The sequence below is a fragment of the Phyllobates terribilis genome, unplaced genomic scaffold (genome assembly GCF_046119375.1).
Source record: "Phyllobates terribilis strain yellow unplaced genomic scaffold, ASM4611937v1 Scaffold_7__3_contigs__length_470593459, whole genome shotgun sequence".
In the NCBI taxonomy this organism is placed as follows: domain Eukaryota; kingdom Metazoa; phylum Chordata; class Amphibia; order Anura; family Dendrobatidae; genus Phyllobates; species Phyllobates terribilis.
The window spans coordinates 426251308-426275668 of record NW_027362767.1 but is presented as its reverse complement, the minus strand read 5'-3'; the positions used below and the strand labels follow the sequence as shown (position 1 = coordinate 426275668).

Sequence of the window (24361 nt, the reverse complement as noted above, 5' to 3'; positions counted from 1 at the left end):
TAAGCCGTGAAGACTCTGCCTTTCTCTTTATAAAAAATGTTTCCAATGAGTCGGTATAGAGGGGTGTTTGGGGGAAGTGGTTCTCCCCACGTACACCTTAATCTTGATTTTTGGGCTGTGTTTCTAAGTGTATAATGTAAGTGTACAGGTAATATAGTGATCACCAGTGACATTATACACAGGAGCTCTGTATATAGTGTACAGGTAATACAGTGATCACCAGTGTAATTATACACAGGAGCCCTGTACATAGTATATACTGCCAGTGTGCAGATAACACACTGACTCTCCGGTGACGTCTCTAGGTGAAGTCCTTCATCCAGCACAGACCGCCATCACTTCCAGCCAGGACTCGTCTCTGCATAAAATAACACACAGTTATCTAGAGCACATTCCCCAACTTCTACATTACACAGCTGAATACAGACGTGCACCCACCATTAATATATAATTAGTAGTGTTGAGCGAGCATGCTCGACACTGCTCGGTACTCGCCCGAGCATCACGCTACTCGGGATGTTCGGCGAGCACCGAGCATTTCCGGGTTACTCGGGCGGGAGCTCGGGTCTCCGCCCTGCATGTTTGGCGCTCTTTACAGAGCCAATGAACATGCAGGGATTGCCAGCCAGTCACTGTAATGCCGCAGCAATGTTGTTTGTGGGCATTACAGTGATTGGTTGGCCGCACAGCGTCACCTCGAGTATTTAAAACCGGGCGCCGCCATCTTGGACACAGTCGCTCCGGATCAGACAGTGTAGGGACAGCGCTGCTGAGCTAGGGAGAGATTTTTCCTGCGAAATAGTTAGTGTAGGGTCTGTAAAGGCTGCCAGAACAAACAAGCAGTCCTTCTCAGGACTAATATCCATCCCAGATATCAGGCAGGCAGGCAGGCTGTATAGGAGATGCAGTGGTTATACCAGCAAACGCTGCATTACAGTCCTGTGTGCTCCTGTTTCTGAAATTGCTGGACTTAGCTCCAGGTCTCGGGGGCCAGTAAAAATCTCCCTGATTGTTTAAAAGAGTCGGGTGTAGGTCAGAGAAATAGAACTGTGGTTTTCCTCTTCCACGGTTCTAATCTACTTTTTATTACCCTTTTTCCACTGATAGTGCGAGTGTAAGCTATTTTACTTCCTTTACAATGGGCAAGGTGCGTGGCAAGGGACGTGGAACTGGACGTTCTGGTGATGGTGCGTGCAGAGGACGGGGCCGTGGCCAAGGTGAAAATGTGCCACAACCAACAGCCACATCTTCTCGCTCCCACTTCTTGACCGAATTACTAGGGAAGCACAGAACACCAGTATTGCAAACTGATCAGTGTGAACAGGTTATTAATTGGATAGCAGATAATACTTCCAGTTACCTGGGCACCACCACCTCCGGTCTGTCTTCCACACGGTCAACTCTTAGTAGCCGTGAGTCTCGACCGCATACTCCTCCTCACCCTGATGCTCCTTCCTCCCACCATGCCGAGTGTCGTCAGACAGCAAGTGATCCCACACTTGGACACTCTGAAGAGCTGTTCACTGGTCCATTTCCATATTTGTGACCCTCGCCTGCTACGCTTGAAGTGGTGGAAGAGGAGATCCCATGTAGCGATGCCCAAATATTTGAACAGCCATGGCCACAGGAAGTCGACGCTGGCAATTTGTCACAAGAGGTGGACGATGACGAGACACAATTGCCAGGAAGTGAGGAGGAGCATCGTGGTGCGCAAGTGGAAGAGGAGGAGGTTGTGGATGATCTAGTAACTGACCCAACGTGGCAGGAGGACATGCAGAGTGAGGCCAGCAGCACACAGGGGGAGGGAGGCAGAGTACCCCAACAGGCAGGAAGAAGCAGTGTGGTGGCCGCAGACACAAGGCGGGCAACCGTTCCCCGTAACACCAACACGAGGGACGTTGCCAGTACAAGTGGTAGGTCTTCCAGAGTCTGGAATTTTTTTAAAGACTCTGCTGATAACCCCAAAAAGGCCATTTGTACCACCTGCCATGCCAGCATCAGCAGGGGTGACAAAACTACCAGCCTGACCACCACCGGCATGATCAGGCACATGGCAGCAAAGCACCCGACTTTGTGGGGCGAACCCCAGGGTCCACGACCAGTGTCAGCGGGTGTCACCACTGCTTCTTCCGCTGTTGTGCGTGCAATAGAACCCCCTGTTGTGTGTGCAAGGCAATCCCCTGTCCATATTGCATACAAAGATGTCCCCTCCTCTCAGTCTTCACTTGTTATGGCAGTTTCTCAAGAAACAGCATCAACGTCCACGTCCCACCGCAGCGTTCAATTGTCCATATCCCAGACCTTTGAACGAAAGCAGAAATTTGCAGCTAACGCCCCACAGGCCACAGTCCTAAATTTGCACATTTCACGACTGCTTGCGTTTGAAATGCTGCCTTTTAGGCTGGTGGAGACGGAATCCTTCCGCAACCTTATGGCGGTGGCTGTCCCTCGGTACTCGGTCCCCAGCCGACACTATTTTGCCCGGTGTGCCATCCCTGCACTACACAAGCACGTGTCCCAAAACATCTGCCGTGCCCTCAACAACGCAGTTACTGGGAGAGTCCACCTGACAACGGACACGTGGACAAGTGCTTGTGGCCAGGGACGGTACATCTCCCTGACGGCACACTGGGTAAACATAGTGGAAGCCGGGACCCAGTCGGACGTTGGGACGGAACACATCCTCCCCACACTGAGGATTGCGGGCCCTATGTCAGTCAGAGTTGCCCCCACAGTGTACAGCTCCTGCGCATCATCCACCTCCTCCTCCTCCTCATGTTCAGCCTCCATCTCAGATATCACCACATCAGTTACAAGCTGGAAGCATTGCAGTACTGCCTCCGCCAAGCGGCAACAGGCTGTGCTGAAACTCATAAGCTTAGGTGAGAAACCTCACACTGCTTGTGAGTTGTGGACAGCTGTGAAAGAGCAGGCAGATCTGTGGCTGAGACCGCTGAACCTACATCCAGGCATGGTCGTGTGTGACAATGGCCGTAACCTGGTGGCGGCTCTGAGGCGAGGCGAGATCACACACGTACCATGCCTGGCTCATGTGCTTAACCTCGTGGTTCAGCGGTTTCTTAAATCATACCCCGAGTTGCCAGATCTGCTCGTGAAAGTACGCCGCCTGTCAGCTGATTTTCGCAAGTCAGCTACAGCTTCCGCCGCCCTTGCTGTGTTGCGGCAGCGTTTGCAGCTTCCGACTGTTGTGTGATGTCCCCACACGTTGGAACTCTACCCTCCACATATTGCAAAGGATTTGTGAGCAGAAGAGAGCAGTTGTGGAGTACCAGCTGCAACAAGGCCGTCGATATTCCGGTCAGACTCCACACATAAGACCTCAGGAGTGGACCTGGATGTCTGACATATGTACCATCCTGACAAACTTTAAGGAGGCCACCAAGATGGTGAGTGGCGATGACGCCATCATTAGTGTCAGCATCTCACTTGTCTGTCTTTTGAAACGCTCTCTGCAGAGAATTAAAGAGGAGGCATTGCAGCCAGAGTATGATGAGATGGATCAAGAAGCAGTAGCGGGCGATTACACACAGCCCAGCCTCATCTCATCCCAACGTGCATTGGGGGACAATGAGGGAGAGGAGGAGGAGGAGGAGGAAGAACAGGAGCTGGTATCATGCGCTGTAGACGGTAGTACCTGTACAAGTGTCATACCTTCGGTTCAGCGTGGGTGGCCTGAGGACAGGGAGGAGGAGGAGGAGAGCATGGTCAGTCGTCATCTTGGTGAGGACACGGAAATCTTGCCCGTTACCAGTCTGGCACTCATGGCTGACTTTAAGTTACGCTGCCTTAACCGTGACCCTCGCGTTGTCAAAATGTTGGGTGACACTTGTAGACCCCCGCTACAAGGAGAACTTTCATTCTCTTATTCCTGAGGTGGAGAGGTCTACAAAAATGGGCCAGTACCAGAAGGCCCTTGCTGCAGAACTGTTAAAGAAGTTCCCATCTGAATACGCTAGCGGCAGAGGTCACAGTTCATTGACCAACCAAAGCGTACAAGCGAGAGAGAGGCAACTCCAATCCAGCAGAGGCAGGGGAACACTGTCAACGTTCTGGGACAGTTTTCTCAGACCCTCCCTTCGGACAGACCCTGAGGCGCGGGGTACTCTCACAAGGAGTGGAAAGTTTCAAAAGATGGTGAATGAGTACCTTGCTGACCGTACCAGCGTCCTCCGTGATTCCTCTGTGCCTTTTAATTATTGGGTATCCAAGCTGGACACTTGGAATGAACTTGCTCTGTACGCCTTGGAGGTCCTGGCCTGCCCTGCCGCTAGCGTGTTATCGGAGCGTGTTTTTAGTGCCGCTGGGGGAATTATAACTGAAAAGCGCACTCGCCTGTCAACTGACAATGCTGACAAGCTGACCCTTATCAAAATGAACAAGGGCTGGATTGGGCCAACTTCTCATCACCACCAAATGACAGCAGAGTAACATAAAGTCAAATCCACTGTGTTATTTCGGGAGGTGTATTCACATGCACCGCTTGACACCCACACATGGGTATATGCTTCCTCATTTCGGCTGTTTTATGTTCTTCTCCTTATCCTCAGCCTCCACCACCACTATACCACCAGGGTGACCGTGGTCCGTGTTGCCATTAATGAAAGTTCCTCCGTCCTTATTTTTGTCAGCTTTTGCTTGGAAGGCATAAGCAAAGACTGTGGGAGACCCACACCCCAATAATGGGAATAATATTTTTAAGATGCTGTACTGCATGGCTCTTGTAAGGGGCATTAAAAGCGTCTTGTTATACCACTCTGACTTCCACGTCTCTTCTGAGGGGAATTAAAACCATCTTGTTATACCACTCTGACCTCCATGTCTCTTGTAAGGGGCATTAAAAGCGTCTTGTTATGCTACTGGGACCTCAACGTCTCTTGTAAGGGGCATTAAAACCGTCTTGTTATACCACTATGACCTCCACGTCTCTTGTAAGGGGCATTAAAGCCATCTTGTTATACCACTCAGACCTCCATGTCTCTTGTAAGGGGCATTAAAACCATCTTGTTATACCACTCTGACCTCCACGTCTCTTGTAAGGGGCATTAAAAGCGTCTTGTTATACCACTCTGACCTCCACGTCTCTTGTAAGGGGCATTAAAAGCGTCTTGTTATACCACTCTGACCTCCACGTCTCTTCTGAGGGGCATTAAAACCGTCTTGTTATATCACTCTGACCTCCACGTCTCTTGTAAGGGGCATTAAAACCGTCTTGTTATACCACTCTGACCTCCACGTCTCTTCTGAGGGGCATTAAAACTATCTTGTTATACCACTCTGACCTCCAAGTCTCTTGTAAGGGGCATTAAAAGCATCTTGTTAAGCTACTGGGACCTCCACGTCTCTTCTGAGGGGCATTAAAACCATCTTGTTATACCACTCTGACCTCCACGTCTCTTGTAAGGGGCATTAAAAGCATCTTGTTATACCACTCTGACCTCCACGTCTCTTGTAAGGGGCATTAAAACAGTCTTGTTAAGCTACTGGGACCTCCACGAGTCTTCGAACGGGCACTGCATTTGACGTGCCCCCTGGGCCAGTGTTGTGCAGGGGATACCCGGAGCCGGATCGCTGGGGGTTGTAGTCCTCCGTGGCTGTGACCCGGTCCGTGCCCAGGGCGGTCAAACCAGTGGCAGTCTTAGGTAATAGCAATGTCCGACTACGCCACCCGTGGATTGCGGTCAGTGGGGACCGCCGCTGCGCTGCAGACCGCTGAGGCTGATATTGTTTGCGCAGCCGAGTATGGGATAACTCCCCACGGGAAAAGTATTGCCTCAGGGCAGCTAGTGTGGATGATGGGAGTGATGGTGTGAGCGTCCCAGTAGTAATGGTGCTGGTGCGGCGATGAAACACAGAGACGTGTGGTGCAGTTCAGGGTCTTTACTGATGGTATAAAGCAGACCCTTCCGGGAGTACTGGTTAGCAGTAGGGGCCTGGTCAGTCTGTGAGCAAGCAGGATCTCCCCCTGGCCAGGTGGAGTTGTAGGCCTCCCCGTCTATCTGCACTCTTTCCTGGCCACCTTGCTCTATGCGGGTAGAAGTAGCCCACGTCCCTGAGTATACCGTGTGGTGCTCACCCGTATGGCCGGTGACTTGGGGCCTTCTGTTAGCCTCCGCTTCACAATGGCGTTGCTGGTCCCTTGCTTGTGACCGTGCCTTCGGGTTTCTATGGCCAGAGGACATGGAATCCCCTGCCGGTTGGATTCTGCTGCTGGACCTGGATGTCCCCACAGCCTCGGACTCCGTGTCCGGGTTTAGTGTCTTCAGCCAAGGCGAGCTATCTAGCTTCCAGCCTCTGGCACTCACTCCTGCTCCTACAGAGCTCCTGTTGTAACTCTCCCTTTCCAGGCTCTGACTCACCTAATCCCGCCCCAGACCCAGTTTATAAGGGCAGATTCCTCCCCTCCCAGGTCTGGGTGGGCCGTGTTGCATGCTTAGGGCTCCTGACCAGAGAAACCTCCCACTTGCTCTCAGACATAATATCTCTATTACTGTGGTAACCAGACCCCTGGGGTGCCACATTCCCCCCTAGTAAATTTTAGTACTCCGGGACTAAACACATTTTTAAAGAAACATAAATGCAGGGTATAAACAATAATACAATAACATATTTACAAGAAGCTTTAGTTCTTTAAAGGTCACGGCGTGTCCGTAACCGGGTGTCCATATCACCCTTGGTGAAGTTTTTGCGAAGTAGGGGACCTGTCCAAAGCAAACCCCTTGCATTGGCCTTGGGCGTGGCTGCAAGGCTGGAGCTAGCTACTTTGGGCCGCAAGTAGGCCACGCCAGACAGGTTTTCTCTTCCGCGGCCGTCTTCGCAAGAGGCACAATGTGCAACTATCTACAAGATTGTTCCGGTTATCCAGCGTCCATAACCTGTTAGTCCAAATAAATCTGCAGGGTAACTGAGAAACATAATTAATAACAGGCAACAAACATAAACCATAAACAGTTAAACAGATAAATTCACAGTGCATTAGTTTAGATTTTCCAGTGAGCGGGCATCTGACCTCTAGTGACTCTAGTGGACCTACGGAGCTCACTAACTGGTCCTGCACTACAGGGTGTAGGAGGTGTTATGGGTAAGCTGGGCAGCTGTCTGCGCACTCTTTGGCTCACTAGGGGCACGGCAGGCTCACTACTAGCAGAGGGTTGATTCTCCTGGGCTGCTGGTATGGATTCTTCTGCCTCCTGGGCCGGCTGCTCTTCCAGCTCTACCTGGTCTTCTGTAGGCACTTGAGGGGCTGGCTGGAGAAAAGTGAGGACGGGCACCACGATAGCGTTGTTTACTTGTATCCAGGACCGGGGAAAGTCTCCAAGTACGGTGCTGATCATTTCCTCCTTTTCCTCTACGGGTTGAGGGTCTTCCTGATCTTCATCCGTGCTTTGCAACTTCTCGGGGCACTTTTTCAGGTGGTCTCTGGAGACAGTGGCTGTGGTCTCTCCTCCATCCTTGCTGATGACGTACACCTTTGGATTATTGTGGCTTGAGGGCAGTACGGTGTACGGGTCCTTTTCCCACTGGTCGTCCAACTTATGGAGCCGCCTTTTTCTTTTCAAGACCTGCTCTCCAGGCACCAGGGGAACAGCGGGAGCATGTTGGTTATAAGTCCTCTCCTGCCTTTCTCTTGATTGACAGAGACTTCGCTCGACGCTCTCCTGTACTTTCCGGTACTGCTGCTGCCGTTCTGTATCCCAGTCTGCCTCTGGCGAGGTGTCCTCGGGTATCAGGACTCCCATATCCAGGTCAACAGGCAGCTTACCAGGTCTTGCTCGCATTAGGTAAGCCGGGGTACAGTTGGTGGAACCTACTGGGATGTGGTTATACAGGTCCACCAGATCGGGCAGTTTCTCAGGCCACAGACTGCGTTCTTCCAGGGGCAATGTTTTTAGCAGATCTATCACCACCTGGTTCATCTTCTCGCAGAGTCCATTGGTTTGGGGGTGATAGGGCGTTGTTCTTATCTTCTTGCAGCCATACAGGTTGCAGAACTCCTGGAAGACCTCCGCTTCGAAGGCTGGTCCTTGGTCCGTCAGCACTTGGTCTGGGTACCCATGTGGGCGGCAGAAGTGCAGCTGGAAGGCTCTGGCTGCTGTCTGAGCCATCAAGTCTTTGATGGGGACCACCACTAGGTATCGGGAGTAGTGATCCACGATGGTTAGGGCGTAGACATACCCGCTTCTGCTTGGAGCCAGTTTAACATGGTCCAGAGCGACCAGTTCCAGCGGCTGCCTGGTGATGATGGGCTGCAGGGGAGTCCTCTGGCTGGCACGGTCCCTTCTTCTTAGATTGCATGGGCCACAGTCTCTACACCACCTCTCAATGGCTCCTCTCATGCCTATCCAGTAGAACCGTTCACGCAGCAGGAACTCCAGCTTCTTCCATCCGAAGTGCCCTGCCCCATTGTGGTAGGCCTCCAGCATCATAGCTGCGTCCCGTCTCGGTACCACCACCTGCCAGATCAGTTCATGTGTCTGGGAATTGCCCATTCTGCGGCACAACTTTTCCCTGTAGAGAAACAGTCTGTTCTTTTCCGTCCACAGTTGCTTGGTCTCTTCCGGAGCGTCTGGGTCCAGGCGGGCGTCAGCCTGGGTCAGCATCTCCTTCACCAGACGGACTGCGGGGTCACTGTCTTGCGTCTCCGCCCAGTTGTAGTGGGGTAAGGGGTTGAACGTAGCGGATCGCTGGCCCCTCACACGGTGGGAATACTGAGTAATCCCATGACGGTGGAACGCAGGGAGTTCGACCTCTTCCAGTTCTTCTGGATCTTCCCCTCCGTCGGGTAGGTTTGGCATCCTGGACAGGGCATCCGCGTTGGTATTGGTGCGTCCTGCCCGGTATTTGATCGTGAACTCAAAATTGGACAGGCGGGCCATCCATCTCTGCTCCAGGGCACCCAGTCTTGCAGTGTCCAGGTGTGTCAACGGGTTGTTGTCCGTGTACACGGTGAACCTGGAAGAGGCAAGGTGATGCTTAAAACGTTCGGTTACTGCCCACACCACTGCCAGGAACTCTAGCTTGAACGAGCTGTAATTCTCAGGGTTTCTTTCCGTGGGTCGCAGTTTTCGGCTGGCGTAAGCAATTACCCGTTCTCTCCCCTGCAGGATCTGGGACAGTACGGCTCCTAGCCCGATGTTGCTTGCGTCCGTGTGGAGGATAAAGGGCTGGCTGTAATCAGGGTACGCCAGGATTTCATCCCCCGTGAGGGCCATCTTCAGCTGGCGGAAGGACTCCTCTTCCAGCTTTTCCCATTTGAAGGGTGGCTTCTGGTTTTTGGCCTTCCTGGACTGGCCTATCAGGAGGTCCTGCATAGGAGCTGCCTTCTTGGTAAAACCAGGAATGAATCTTCGGTAGTAGCCTACCAACCCGAGGAACTGCCGCACTTCCTTTATGCTGGATGGTCTTGGCCAGTCCTTAATCACGGTGATCTTGTCAGGGTCGGGGGCTACTCCGTCAGCACTCACCACGTATCCCAGGTACTGTACCTTTGGCTTCAGTAGATGACACTTCGAGGGTTTTACCTTTAGGCCATAGTTTGCCAGGGCTTCAAACACTTCTGCCAGGTGTTCCAGATGGTCCTCATAGGTCTTGGAATAGACGATGACATCGTCCAGGTATAATAGGACCGTCTCGAAGTTCCGGTGTCCCAGACAGCATTCCATCAACCGTTGGAAGGTTCCTGGTGCGTTGCAGAGCCCGAACGGCATACAGTTAAATTCGCTGAGTCCCATCGGGGTGGTGAATGCGGTCTTCTCCCGGTCCGCCTCTGCTACAGGAACCTGCCAGTACCCGCTAGTGAGGTCCAAAGTAGAGAAGAAGTTAGCAGATTTTAATGCAGCTAAGGACTCTTCTATCCTTGGTAACGGGTACGCATCTTTGTGTGTGATACGGTTGACCTTCCTGTAGTCTACACACATTCTCATGGTGTTGTCTTTCTTTTTCACTAAGACTAGTGGAGCTGCCCAGGGGCTACAGCTGTCCCTAATTACCCCAGCCTCCTTCATGTCTTTTAGCATCCCCTTGGCGTGTTGATAGTGTGCAGGGGGTACGGGTCGGTATCTCTCCTTTATAGGAGGGTGGTCTCCCGTGGGGATGTGATGTTCTACCCCCTTTACTCGCCCGAAGTCTAGCGGGTGTTTACTAAACACTCTCTTGTACTCTTGAACCACCCGATAGACTCCCTGTTTTTGGAGTGAGGGAGTGGAGTCAGTACCCAAATGCAGTTGCTGACACCAGTCCTCCATTGGTTTCTTAGAGCCGTTACCTTCCTCTGGTTGAGATGGAGGCAAGGGTTCCACGGCCTGTACAGAGTTCTGGTTGATGGTGAACAATTTGGCTAGCGTGGCATACCGGGGCAGGTATACTTCTCTCTCCCCGATATTTATGATGCGGACGGGCACCCTCCCATGGCGTACATCGACCACCCCCCGTGCTGTCAAAATGGTGGGCCTACTGTCTGAGTAGACGGGTTCTACCATTGCTTGGTAGTCTCTACCTCTTAGACCAATAGCTGCCCAGCACCAAATCATCATCTCACTTTTTGGGGGCATGGCAATAGGGAACGGGTCACACATTCTCACGCTACCTATCTCACCACCAGATAGTTCCACCTGTTGCCGTTTCATCAGTGCCCGGATCTCTTTTTGGAGGACACGCTGCTGGCTGGAACTGGCGTTCTTGGCAACCTGTTGCAAAATAAGAATCACCTCTGCAAGACAGTTTTCGATTACGTTAGTACCTAGGGATATTTTTGGGTGACTCTCGCGACGGTCAATGTCCACAATGATCAGTCCTTGTGCCGGCAGTTCAACCTTACCGACCTTGATGGTCACCTCTTTAAATCCTATCTGTGGCACGGGCTGACCATTGCTGGCGATAATGCTCAGGTCGTCATCTGGGTAGCGGGTTATGTCCGAGTCATTCCAGTACCGCTTAAAGAGCACGTACGGGATGGTGGTGACCTGTGACCCGGTGTCTAGTAGGGCACTCATAGGAATACCGTCCAGTACCACAGGCAAGACCGGACGTCCCCCTACGTACTTGTCACGCCATTTTGATGGGCCTGATGATCTTAGGCCTGGGGGTTGGCCCTCTACCCCAAGTTGTGCCCGTTTAAATGACAGTACCTTGCCATATGTCGGGGTTGATTGCAGCGGCGGCAGATGGGTCGTCCGTCTTCGTTGTACCGGTCGCTGGGTCTTCCTCAGTCGGCGCCACGGGACGTCCTCCGGTCCGGATGCCAGCTGGATCTTTCCTGGAGAAGGGACCTGTAAAGACTGCACAGTTCTGGTTAGCGCGGCAATGCTCTTAGTCAGCTCTTGGACCTGATGGTGCAGGTCTGTTGCCGGGTCATCGTTCAAAGCCTGCGCATCAGCTCTCACAGGCCCTGCAGACAAGGGCGCCGCGTCCTGGTGATAAGTGATAGCAGGGCGCCTGTGGGTCACAGCGCCACCTGGTGCCGGTTCTCGGAGCACCCGGATGGCTCTGTCCTTGAACTGTGCAAAGTCCAGGTCAGGGTCCTGTAAGGCCATTGCCCGCAACTGGGTTCGGTGGGCATTGCACAGTAGACCCTCAATAAATTGTTCGGTCAACAGCTTGTCTTCATTTCCCACGCTGTCAGGGTCTGCCTGCTTAATGGCTCTCAGGGCCTCTTGTAGGTTTAGAGCATAGTCTCTTATACTTTCATGTGCCCGTTGTTTGCACCCATAAAATCTGAGCTTTATTTCGGCTGAAGTGTGGGTATCAAATGTGTCTTTCAGCCGGGCTAGTATTTCTCTGACAGTCCTCTTCTTCCCAGGTGACCAGGACTTTACCTCCCTTTGGGCTGCCCCGATTAACTGGGCCACCAGAATGCTCACTTTTTGCTCTTCTGTGAGGGGATATACCTGGAAGAGGCTATCAAGTCTTTCCTTAAAGTCATTTAGAGTATGTGACTCCCCTGAGTACTGGGGTAGCCAGCTTGCCCCCGGGATATAGGGCATGGTGAATGGCATGACCGCTGCAGCGGTTGCGCTGGCGGCCGGTGTGGCGGTGGAGCTCCCCTCGGTGTCCGACATCCTTCTTCCCCCCTAGTGGACCGTGGCCTACCTTGCGATGCTCTTCTTCCGTAGGCCGCGGCTCCGCAGTCAATCGTCGGGTTGAGGACCTGGCGTCGCGCTCCGATAACGTCAGCATCGCTCTTCCTCCCTTCCAGGACCTTACGCAGCGTCGGAGCATGGGGCGGAGCTTCGGATCTCGCGCGCTTTCAGCGTCCACGCCCCTCTTCTTCCCGCGCGGCGTCCTGAAGATGGCATCCGATGGCGGGAAGCAGCTGCAGATGGCGGGAAGACGGCAGAAGACGGCGGGAAACGGTCCAAGATGGCGTCCGATGGCGGGAAACGGCTCCGGACGGCGGGAAGCGTCACCACAGGTAAGTATAAAAGTCTCTTTTTCAGGCACGCAGTACCCGGTGGTTGCGGGCACGAAATCCTGCCGACTACGCCAAAGTTGACGCGCCCCCTGGGCCAGTGTTGTGCAGAGGATACCCGGAGCCGGATCGCTGGGGGTTGTAGTCCTCCGTGGCTGTGACCCGGTCCGTGCCCAGGGCGGTCAAACCAGTGGCAGTCTTAGGTAATAACAATGTCCGACTACGCCACCCGTGGATTGCGGTCAGTGGGGACCGCCGCTGCGCTGCAGACCGCTGAGGCTGATGTTGTTTGCGCTGCCGAGTATGGGATAACTCCCCACGGGAGAAGTATTGCCTCAGGGCAGCTAGTGTGGATGATGGGAGTGGTGGTGTGAGCGTCCCAGTAGTAATGTTGCTGGTGCGGCGATGAAACACAGAGACGTGTGGTGCAGTTCAGGGTCTTTACTGATGGTATAAAGCAGACCCTCCCGGGAGTACTGGTTAGCAGTAGGGGCCTGGTCAGTCTGTGAGCAAGCAGGATCTCCCCCTGGCCAGGTGGAGTTGTAGGCCACCCCGTCTATCTGCACTCTTTCCTGGCCACCTTGCTCTATGCGGGTAGAAGTAGCCCACGTCCCTGAGTATACCATGTGGTGCTCATCCGTATGGCCGGTGACTTGGGGCCTTCTGTTAGCCTCCGCTTCACAATGGCGTTGCTGGTCCCTTGCTTGTGACCGTGCCTTCGGGTTTCTATGGCCAGAGGACATGGAATCCCCTGCCGGTTGGATTCTGCTGCTGGACCTGGATGTCCCCACAGCCTCGGACTCCGTGTCCGGGTTTAGTGTCTTCAGCCAAGGCGAGCTATCTAGCTTCCAGCCTCTGGCACTCACTCCTGCTCCTACAGAGCTCCTGTTGTAACTCTCCCTTTCCAGGCTCTGACTCACCTAATCCCGCCCCAGACCCAGTTTATAAGGGCAGATTCCTCCCCTCCCAGATCTGGGTGGGCCGTGTTGCATGCTTAGGGCTCCTGACCAGAGAAACCTCCCACTTGCTCTCAGACATAATATCTCTATTACTGTGGTAACCAGACCCCTGGGGTGCCACACATTTCCTCATAATTTTTGGAAGCTTTTGCTTGGAAGGCATAAGCAAATACTATGGGAGACCCACTCCCCAATAATGGGACTTATGTTTGTAATATGCAGTACTGCATGGCTCTTGTAAGGGGCATTGCAAGTTGCTCCATCCTAATTTTTGGAAGCTTTTGCTTGGAAGGCATAAGCAAATACTATGGGAGACACACTCCCCAATAATGGGAATAATGTTTTTAAGATGCTGTACTGCATGGCTCTTGTAAGGGGCATTAAAACCGTCTTGTTAAGCAACTGCGACCTCCACCACTTTTCCGAGGGGCATTAAAAGCGTCTTGTTAAGCTATTGTGACCTTCACCACTTTTCCGAGGGGCATTAAAAGCATCTTGTTAAGCTACTGGGACCTCCACCACTTTTCCAAGGGGCATTGAAAGCGTCTTGTTAAGCTACTGGGACCTCCACGTCTCTTCAAAGGGGCATTAAAAGCGTCTTCTTAAGCCACTTTGAACTCCACAGCTCTTCCAAGGGGCATTGAAATGTTGTATTTAATTACCTCTAACCTCCACGACTCTTCCAACAGGCATTGCATTTCCTCCTAATTTTAGTCAGCTTTTGCTTTTCAATGCAAAGGCGAAAACTAAGGAAGACCCACTCCACAATAATGGGTAGAAGGTTTTTAGTACGCTGTAATCCACGTCTGTTTCAAGGGGCATTGCAGTTCCTCATAATTTTTGGAAAGCCTTCCATTCATTGCTTAGGCCATCAGTGTACAGGAGACCCATTTGCTACAAATGGAAAAAAGGTTTAGTTAAGGCCCTCTGACCTCCATGTCATTTCCAAGGGGCATTGGAGTGCCTCAAAATTTTTGGTAGGCATTGCACTCACTGTATGCCCTATAACTGTGTAGCCGTAGTCCTTTTGTTACAGAAACATATCCTACAAGACATGTGTGGTTGACTGGCCTGATATTGATGTGAATGGTCCCTGTTCCTCCTGCTCTTTCTCCTTTGCCACTACCTCATCCATCATTTATCACCTGAAGCTTTGTTTTAACGGGAGGCATAGAACTGGGATAGTAGCAGGAAAACATCTAGCAATCCTCGGAGGAGGTAGTATATGCGCCAAAACGCTGACCACCTCAGGCCTAGCCGCTACTACATACATGCGCTTGCATTCCTTGAAAACAAAGCAGATGCTAAATTCTATCATCCTCATCATGCTCTTCACCTTGGCACTCTCAACTCCCCTGATGGAGAAGCCAGGGCCCACCGGAGGAGTCGGGTTCTCTGGTGGGCTCGTCCAATGCTGCCCTAAAGCAGGCCAGTCTAAGAAAAGTGTGTGGGGATGTTCTGCGGAGAAATCGGGGCGGCTGGGGACCATTTATGGACACCCAGCCGCCCCCAGGCGGCTGGGGACCGTGTGTGGACACCCGGCCGCGGGGCGGCTGGGGACCAAGTGTAGACACCGGCCGCCCCCTGGCGGCTGGGAACCGAGAGTGTACACCCAACTGCCAGGCGGCTGGGGACTGAGTATGGATACCTCGCTGCCCAAGCAGCCATGAGGTAGTGGCCAGCTTCAGCCTCCACATGCCTAAAAGGCCCAATTTCAAGTGCAAGCAAGCTTGCAGTATGGTATTGCTGCCTGGGGGTGGGTGGGTGGTTGGCTGCATATTTGCGCTTGCATTGCAAGGAATGGAGGTACAATTAAACAGTGCCCTGGGACAAGAACTTGTACGGAGATAGTTGCAAGTCTGCATCTTCTGATGTGGCAAGGATGACTTCTGATGGGCACACTTTTAGGCAGTGACCTGGGAGTCAGAGATGCTTCCAGGGGTCTTCCCCATGCTGTCCCCATGTCTTTTCAGCACTGTATGCATGTGTCACACAGCACATGGCCAGATAAGGTTGTAAAATGTTAAAATGACATTTCCCGGTGAATGCATTTGTCACGGTTGAAAGCAATATAAAAGTGCAAAAACGCATAAAAAATGCTACTTGTGAACATAGCCCAAGGTGTGGAGGAGTATTTTTGTTTTTGGTTATTTATTTTACCTTATACACAAGTATTTACTCTGGGAAAGAAATTCCTTAACATATTTCACAGGAAAAAAGTGAAATACTTGGGGTTCAGAAATGCTTCCTGGCGCGATCCCCATGCTGTCCCCATGTCATTTGAGCACTGTCACTATCGTTTTGGGCACTTTTTAGGCTTTCTACAGACTGCTGGGGGTCTCCCATAGACTAACATTGGGCTCGTTGCTCGGGTCGAGCACCCGAGTATCACGGCGAGCTCGGGCCGAGCTTCGAGCACCCGAGCATTTTAGTTCTCGCTCAACACTAATAATTAGTCATTATGCAACCCACCATTCCAAATATAAATTGTAATCCACCACTGTGCCCCCACTAACTGTAAATAGCCACTTCCCCTCCTAATAAATATATAAATTAATTAGATTAGAACCTGTACTCTTTCCCCCAATTTATTGCCAGTCACACTCCTGCATCATTAACTCCCCCTACTCTGTACTTCTTGCTCTGATTCATTATATTTACATGCACCCTCTGCCCCAATTCATTATTTCCTGTCCGTGCTCTCCTCACCCCCACCATCTATTCATCATCATTTACCTTCCCCCACTCCCAATTCATCATTTGCTCTTCCCCCAACTCTCAATTCATCATTTGCTTCCCCCATTCACCATTTGCTCTCCCCATCCCCCACTCCCAATTCATCATTTGCTCTTCCCCAACTCTCAATTCATCATTTGCTCTCCACATCCCCCATTCACCATTTGCTCTCCCCACCCCCCACTCACAATTCATCATGTGCTCTCCCCACACCCCCCACTCCCAATTCACCATGTGCTCTCCCCACCTCCCACTCCCAGTTCATCACTTGCTCTCCCCACCCCCCCACTCCCAGTTCATCATTTGCCGTAATTACCCCCCACTCCCAATTTACCATTTGCTCTCCCCACTCCCATCTCCAAATTCACCATTTGCTCTCTCCACCCCTCACTCCCATTTCACCATTTGCTCTCCCCACCCCCCACTCCCAATTCTTCATTTGCTCTTCCCCAACTCTCAATTCATCATTTGCTTCCTCCATTCACCATTTGCTCTCCCCACCCCCACTCCCAATTCATCATTTGCGCTTCCCCAACTCTCAATTCATCATTTGCTCTCCCCATCCCCCATTTACCATTTGCTCTCCCCACCCCCCACTCACAATTCATCATGTGCTCTCCCCACCCCCCCACTCCCAATTCACCATTTGCTCTCCCCACATCCCACTCCCAGTTCATCACTTGCTCTTCCCCAACTCTCAATTCATCATTTGCTCTCCCCATCCCCCATTTACCATTTGCTCTCCCCACCCCCCACTCACAATTCATCATGTGCTCTCCCCACCCCCCCACTCCCAATTCACCATTTGCTCTCCCCACCTCCCACTCCCAGTTCATCACTTGCTCTCCCCACCCCCCACTCCCAGTTCATCATTTGCCGTAATTACCCCCCACTCCCAATTTACCATTTTCTCTCCCCACTCCCATCTCCCAATTCACCATTTGCTCTCTCCACCCCCCACTCCCAATTGACCATTTGCTCTCCCCACTCCCAATTCACCATTTACTCTCCCCACTCCCAATTCACCATTTGCTTTCACCACTCCCAATTCACCATTTGCTCTCCCCACTCCCAATTTACCATTTGCTCTCCCCACCCCCCACTCCCAATTCATCATTTGCTCTTCCCCAACTGTCAATTCATCATTTGCTCTCCCCATCCCCCATTCACCATTTGCTCTCCCCACCCCCCCACTCACAATTCATCATGTGCTCTCCCCACCCCCCCACTCCCAATTCACCATGTGCTCTCCCCACCTCCCACTCCCAGTTAATCACTTGCTCTCCCCACCCCCCACTCCCAGTTCATCATTTGCCGTAATCACCCCCCACTCCCAATTTACCATTTGCTCTCCCCACTCCCATCTCCCAATTCACCATTTGCTCTCCCCACACACCACTCCCAATTCTCCATGTGCTCTTCCAAACCTCCACTCCCAACTCTAAGGATAGACCATCAATGTAAATGTAGTGGACAACCTCTGTAAATGAAACTGCTGTTTTTGTGGGACACAGAGGTAGAGCCCAGCTATTTCCTTATGTTGCAGCTTTCTTCACATAGATGCCGAGAAGGCGAGTTATTTTTTCTAATTTCATGGCCATGTGCTGGATTTTATTAACTTGTTTAAAGTGGGTGAGACTGAAATAATTATTAGTTAGGATGTCCATGTATACTTGGCTACATAGTATATACTGTAGTTCATATCCACCTTTTGGGAGAATGCTGCACTCAAATATTTCCCAACTCCTGCAGACTCTAATGATTTCAGTAAAATTGGCCTTCACTTCCCTTCATCTCCTATATGTGGCCACCACTGGTCCTATTGGATTGGAGAATAGGAGACTGAGGACCTGATTCTCCAGAGATGTGGATTTTGTGGCTCTTATTTTCCATTGCCATCTGTCTTATTCTGTCCAGTGGAGAGTGTATTGTTATTATGCATTATTTTAGACAAGACCGGTTTATCTAATCTTGATGGATGACGGATATTATTCTAACAAGGGACTTTTCGGTGCCAGCGGGGAACACACCCGAAAGAGTGGCAAGCATTTAAGCCGTGCCAACCGTTTCCAGTCCGACATATCACTAAAGAAAAATGAAGAGATGTTTGTTACTGGAAGGTCTGCTCCTCTTGGTTTCAGCTCAGTTTGCCTCTTCAGGTAATGTGTTCTGTGTATTGGAATATTCATAGGTTAAAACCTGAATAACGTTAGACACATTTTACCTTCTGTTAGGGTGTTTACATCCAGGAACCTTTTTCAACTCTTTATTACAATTGGGAAAATAGGATTTATGACAGATTTTCAGTCTCATTTCTAGAAAGCGAGCTGAAGGGAGAAATTTGTGGGCTTTCAGAATGATGCTGCAGGACAAGGTAGGGTCCTTAATCTGCCATTTTGTTAGCGGAAATTGGGATTGTTCATAATTCAGGGCAACATGGATGAATTTGTAGTTGATGGCTATTTGGCCAGACGAGGAATTAGCTTTGGTGAACCATCTAAGCAGGCATGTTTTCCATTCCTGCTCAGGAAGATGTGCTAGTATCTTTGTCACGTAACTCTTACTTTGTAAATATTGGAGGGAAGGGAATCTGACTGTAGGGTATTTAGACTGCACCTCCTCTATTGAGTACATACGGCATTCCTCTAAGTGGATCAAGTGTTTAATAGATGATATACCTTGAGAGTGCCACCGATAAAAGACAGGAATGTCCATGTTGAAAATGAGGGTTACCAACGAGTGGGAGAAGGAGAGATGCCTGGGGAGAGAGCCGAAATTGTCGGCGTATTTCCTGCCATGCCTTCCATGTAGACACCAGGAGTGGATTCGCTCTTGTCTCAGCCGACAATTCAGTATAAGGGAGATGTAAGAGAGCAGGAAGAGCTAGCACAAGTGTGAGGCAGCAGTCCAGGCCGTATTGGGCATAGCAAAATGTCCCTCCCAGTCAGTCCACCACCACCTGGAATAGGGATGCTAGGTTATAGTGCTTAATATCAGGGAAGTTTATCCCTCCACTTCCCTTCAGCTGTTGGAGTAATTTAAAGGCTATACGGGGTCTTTTTCCCTCACAGATAAATGAGCGGTCTAAATAGTTGATCTGTTTCTCCTCTTTAGGAGCTAGATAGATAGGGAGAGTATGGAAAAGATAGAGAAGATGTGGAAATTCTGTCATTTTAATTAAATTGGCTCTACCTAAGTATGACAGACTAAAATCCTTCCATTTAGCCAAGGTGGATTCTAAGTTGAGATATAAATTAATATTGGTTTTGTACAATTTAGCCGGATGTCTCCTCACTTGTATTCCCAAGTATTTTGATGAGCAAGTAGTCCATTGACAAGGGAATCCCGATGCCCATAACGGTCTTGAAGGGCCGCATAGCATCATCAGCTCTGTTTATCCCAATTGATACTATAGCCCAATAATCCTCCTATATCTTCTAATTCTCGTATAAGGGTACGCAGGACCTGTTTGGGGTTAGTTACTACCAGCAGAATATCATCCGCAAATGCCGCTACCTTTAACTCTCTAGAGCCCACCATAAGTCCCCTAAAAGTAGGGGTCTGCGATAGGTGGCGTAGTAAGGGGTCTATAGAGAGATTAAATAGAAGGGGTGATAGAGGGCATCCCTGTTTGACTCCTCGAAAGAGATCTATTGCTGGTGCACTACATCCATTAACCGACTTGGTTATATTTCATTACTTCCAACACTCCTAAGGCTCCGATCTTGGTTTTCACTCTGACATTCCTATATACTGCTCTTCCAGATTTTAGTTTTGCTTCATAGGAATATGATTTATATGAATATAGCACATTGATATATTTCACTCTATTTAAAAGGAGTTGGTCATCCTCGGGTAAATGTGTACAATGCTATAAAGAATTGTGATTTTCTGTTTTTCATTCACTGTTTTATGTTATAGAAGGGATTGATAGAACAGCTACAATTCCGTAAAAATCAAGAGACGCGACAACTATTTTCTTCAATCACAATTATTATTTGAATGTAGCTCAAACATACGATCCAGTGAAAACATATACAAAAGTAATTCTAGATAGGTGCACACAGCTACCGTATCCGGACATTGCTGTAGGTCAATAGGAATAAATCCTGCATGATAAGACACTGCAGCGAAGTAATACGACGCCTGAACAGCTATGCTTCATCTACAATCACATGAGCGACTCACATAATCATAGATATATGACTGACAAGGAATGAATTAGATCTTCAAAAACATAATTAAACATGGGTAACAATAATTCAATGGTCTTAGAAGCGTATCACGATGGAGCAGGACACTTCGGGTGGAAGAAGTTGGAAGCCCTGCTACGTGAGCGATTCTACTGGGCTGGCATGAGGAAAGCAATCGAGAGATGGTGTCGAGAATGTGGTCCATGCAACCTGAGACGGAAAGACTGTGATAGCCAGAGGGCTCCCCTGCAGCCCATAATCACCAAACAACCACTTGAACTCGTAGCCTTGGACCACGTGAAGCTAGCCCGAAGCCGGTCAGGCTGTGTCTACGCTCTCACCATAGTAGACCACTACTCCCGGTTCTTGGTAGTAGTGCCAGTGAAAGATCAGACGGTAGCCAAAGCGTTTCAACAACACTTTTGTCGCCCGCACGGTTACCCTGAACGAGTGCTTACCGACCAAGGTCCAGCCTTTGAAGCAGAAGTGTTCCAGGAATTCTGTAACTTGTACGGCTGCAAGAAAATAAGGGCGACGCCGTATCATCCCCAGACCAACGGGTTGTGTGAAAAAATGAACCAGGTGGTAATAGACCTGTTGAAGACGTTGACCCTTGAAGAACGTAGCCTGTGGCCAGAGAGGTTACCAGATTTGGTGGACCTATATAACCTCATCCCGGTGAACTCCACCAACTGTACACCCGCTTACCTGATGAGAGCAAGACCTGGTAAGCTACCCATTGACTTAGACATGGGAGTTTTAACACCCGAGACAACATCACCAGATGCAGATTGGGATACAGAGCGGCAGCAACAATACCGCATGGTGCAAGAATGTGTTGAGAGAAGTTTGTTCCAGGCAAGACAGAAGCAAGAGAAAACTTATAATCAGCACGCACCTGCCGTTCCCTTATCACCTGCAGAACAGGTACTTAAGAAGAAAAGACGAGTCCACAAGTTAGATGACCAGTGGGAGGTTGAGCCATACACCGTCTTACCTTCGAATTTCGATAACACCAATGTGTGCCTCATCAGTAAAGATGGGGGGAAACTTCAGCGGCAGTCTCAAGAGACCACCTGAAGATATGCCCTGAACAGTTGAAACACAGACAAGAAGACCAAGACAGGCCTCAGCCCACAGAAAATGTGGAAGAAACAATCCAAACAATCCTTGGAGCATTTTCCCGGTCTTGGACGCAGGTGAACAGAGCAATTGTGGTACCTGTCCTGACCTTTCTCCAAGCGGCCTCACCGGAAGCTGCAGAGGCTCCAGAACATCTGGAAGACCAGTCGGCCCCAGAAACAGATGTTTCATCAGCAGCGGATCAGGAGAATCAACCCTCTGCTAGCAGTGAACCTGTCATACCCATGGTGAGTCAAAGAGTTCGTAGAAGACTACCAAGCTTACCAGTGTTACCTCAGACAAACCGTAGTGTAGTCCACACTGAGCGCACCACACCAGCGGTAGACACTAGAGACCTGGGTAGGTCATTGCAACAAATGTACTGCGTAGATCAACCCGTAGTACTAAAGGTCAGCTCCCTGCCCGCTGAAGAAACTAAAGTGTAAGAGAATAAAAATGTAAAGTATATAGTTGTTAAACTTATGGACAATTGGACCACAGGACTAGGTGTGGTCAGGACAATGTTGAATATAGTTAATAATTGGCCTTGAAAATAAACCGCAGGCGTGGCCGAAAACCAGGCCCACCAACAGAGTGCCCTGAAGCCACACCCAGGGACGATACACAAAGTGGGTTGAGGCAGTTCCCACCAACCAAACTTCAGTTATCCGGAAAAAGACAATTCCCGGATAGCGGTGTAAAGACTAAGCGCCGCAGTGACTACTACCAATTTTTGTTGGATTTTTGTAATTTTTGACTTTGTAAACTATTTGTAATGAGAATTGTTATTATTGTTAATTGTTAATTCTTAAGTTGTCCTCAGTCCGCGAGTACTGAATTTAACTAGGGGGGAATGTGGCACCCCAGGGGTCCGGTTGTCCATATTGAAAATGAGGATTACCAACAGATGGGAGGAGAGATGCCTGGGGAGAGAGCCGAAATTGTCAGCGTATTTCCTGCCATGCCTTCCATATAGACACCAGGAGTGGATTCGCTCTTGTCTCAGCCGACAATTCAGTATAAGGGAGATGTAAGAGAGCAGGAAGAGCTAGCACAAGTGTGAGGCAGCAGTCCAGGCCGTATTGGGCATAGCAAAATGTCCCTCCCAGTCAGTCCACCACCACCTGGAATAGGGATGCTAGGTTATAGTCCTTAATATCAGGGAAGTTTATCCCTCCACTTCCCTTCTGCTGTTGGAGTAATTTAAAGGCTATACGGGGTCTTTTTCACTCACAGATGAATGAGCGGTCTAAATAGTTGATCTGTTTCTCCTCTTTAGGAGCTAGATAGATAGGGAGAGTATGGAAAAGATAGAGAAGATGTGGAAATTTTGTCATTTTAATTAAATTAGCTCTACCCAAGTATGACAGACTAAAATCCTTCCATTTAGCCAAGGTGGATTCTAAGTTGAGATATACGTAAATTAATATTGGTTTTGTACAATTTAGCCGGATGTCTTGTCACTTGTATTCCCAAGTATTTTGAAGAGCAAGTAGTCCATTGACAAGGGAATCCCGATGCCCATAACGGTCTGGAGGGGCCACATAGCATCATCAGCTCTGTTTATCCCAATTGATACTATAGCCCAATAATCCTCCTATATCTTCTAATTATCGTATAAGGGTACGCAGGACCTGTTTGGGGTTAGTTACTACCAGCAGAATATCATCCGCAAATGCCGCTACCTTTAACTCTCTAGAGCCCACCATAAGTCCCCTAAAAGTAGGGGTCTGCAATAGGTGGCGTAGTAAGGGGTCTATAGAGAGATTAAATAGAAGGGGTGATAGAGGGCATCCCTGTTTGACTCCTCGAAAGAGATCTATTGCTGGTGCACTACATCCATTAACCGACTTGGTTATATTTCATTACTTCCAACACTCCTAAGGCTCCGATCTTGGTTTTCACTCTGACATTCCTATATACTGCTCTTCCAGATTTTAGTTTTGCTTCATAGGAATATGATTTATATGAATATAGCACATTGATATATTTCACTCTATTTAAAAGGAGTTGGTCATCCTCGGGTAAATGTGTACAATGCTATAAAGAATTGTGATTTTCTGTTTTTCATTCACTGTTTTATGTTATAGAAGGGATTGATAGAACAGCTACAATTCCGTATAAATCAAGAGACGCGACAACTCTTTTCTTCAATCACAATTATTATTTGAATGTAGCTCAAACATACGATCCAGTGAAAACATATACAAAAGTAATTCTAGATAGGTGCACACAGCTACCGTATCCGGACATTGCTGTAGGTCAATAGGAATAAATCCTGCATGATAAGACACTGCAGCGAAGTAATACGACGCCTGAACAGCTATGCTTCATCTACAATCACATGAGCGACTCACATAATCATAGATATATGACTGACAAGGAATGAATTAGATCTTCAAAAACATAATTAAACATGGGTAACAATAATTCACGATGTGGATTACCGTATTTTTCAGACTATAAGATGCACCGGACCATAAGCCGCACCTAGGTTTTAGAGGAAGAAAAAAAAAAAAATGTAAGCAAAAAATGTGGTCATGATGCACTTTTAAGGGGGAGGGGATCTTCTGCTGACACTGGTATAGGGGTAATGTCCCCCAATTCTGACAATATCCCCCATCCTGGTATATATGCCCTCCCGTTCCTTTTATACGTGGTCCCCATCCCCATCCTGGTATGCCTGGCATCCCTCCATCCTGGTATGCATGGCACCCCTCATCCTTATCCTGGTATGCATGGCACCCCTCATCCCTGTCCTGGTATGCATGGCACCCCCTAATCCCTATCCTGGTTTACATGGCACCCCTAATCCCTATCCTGGTATACATGGCACCCCTCATCCCTATCCTGGTATGCATGGCACCTCTCATCCCTGTCCTGGGTATGCATGGCACCCCTCATCCCTGTCCTGGTATGCATGGCAC

The 24361-nt window shown here is 49.7% G+C and overlaps 1 protein-coding gene across 2 annotated transcripts in view; it reads left to right on the top strand.

Annotated features, from left to right (window-relative positions):
* Nucleotides 1-24361, top strand: part of LOC141155186 (H-2 class I histocompatibility antigen, alpha chain-like) — a 146167-nt gene that overhangs the window by 51242 nt on the left and 70564 nt on the right. The window contains exon 1 of one of the 2 annotated variants that reach the window (XM_073641905.1): nt 18191-18278. The exons of the other annotated variant lie outside the window; for it this stretch is intronic. Coding sequence (XP_073498006.1) covers nt 18215-18278 — 64 coding nt within the window. The 5' untranslated portion in view covers nt 18191-18214. Of the gene's footprint in view, nt 1-18190; nt 18279-24361 lie in introns of those variants that run through there. 2 annotated transcript variants of the gene reach the window in all.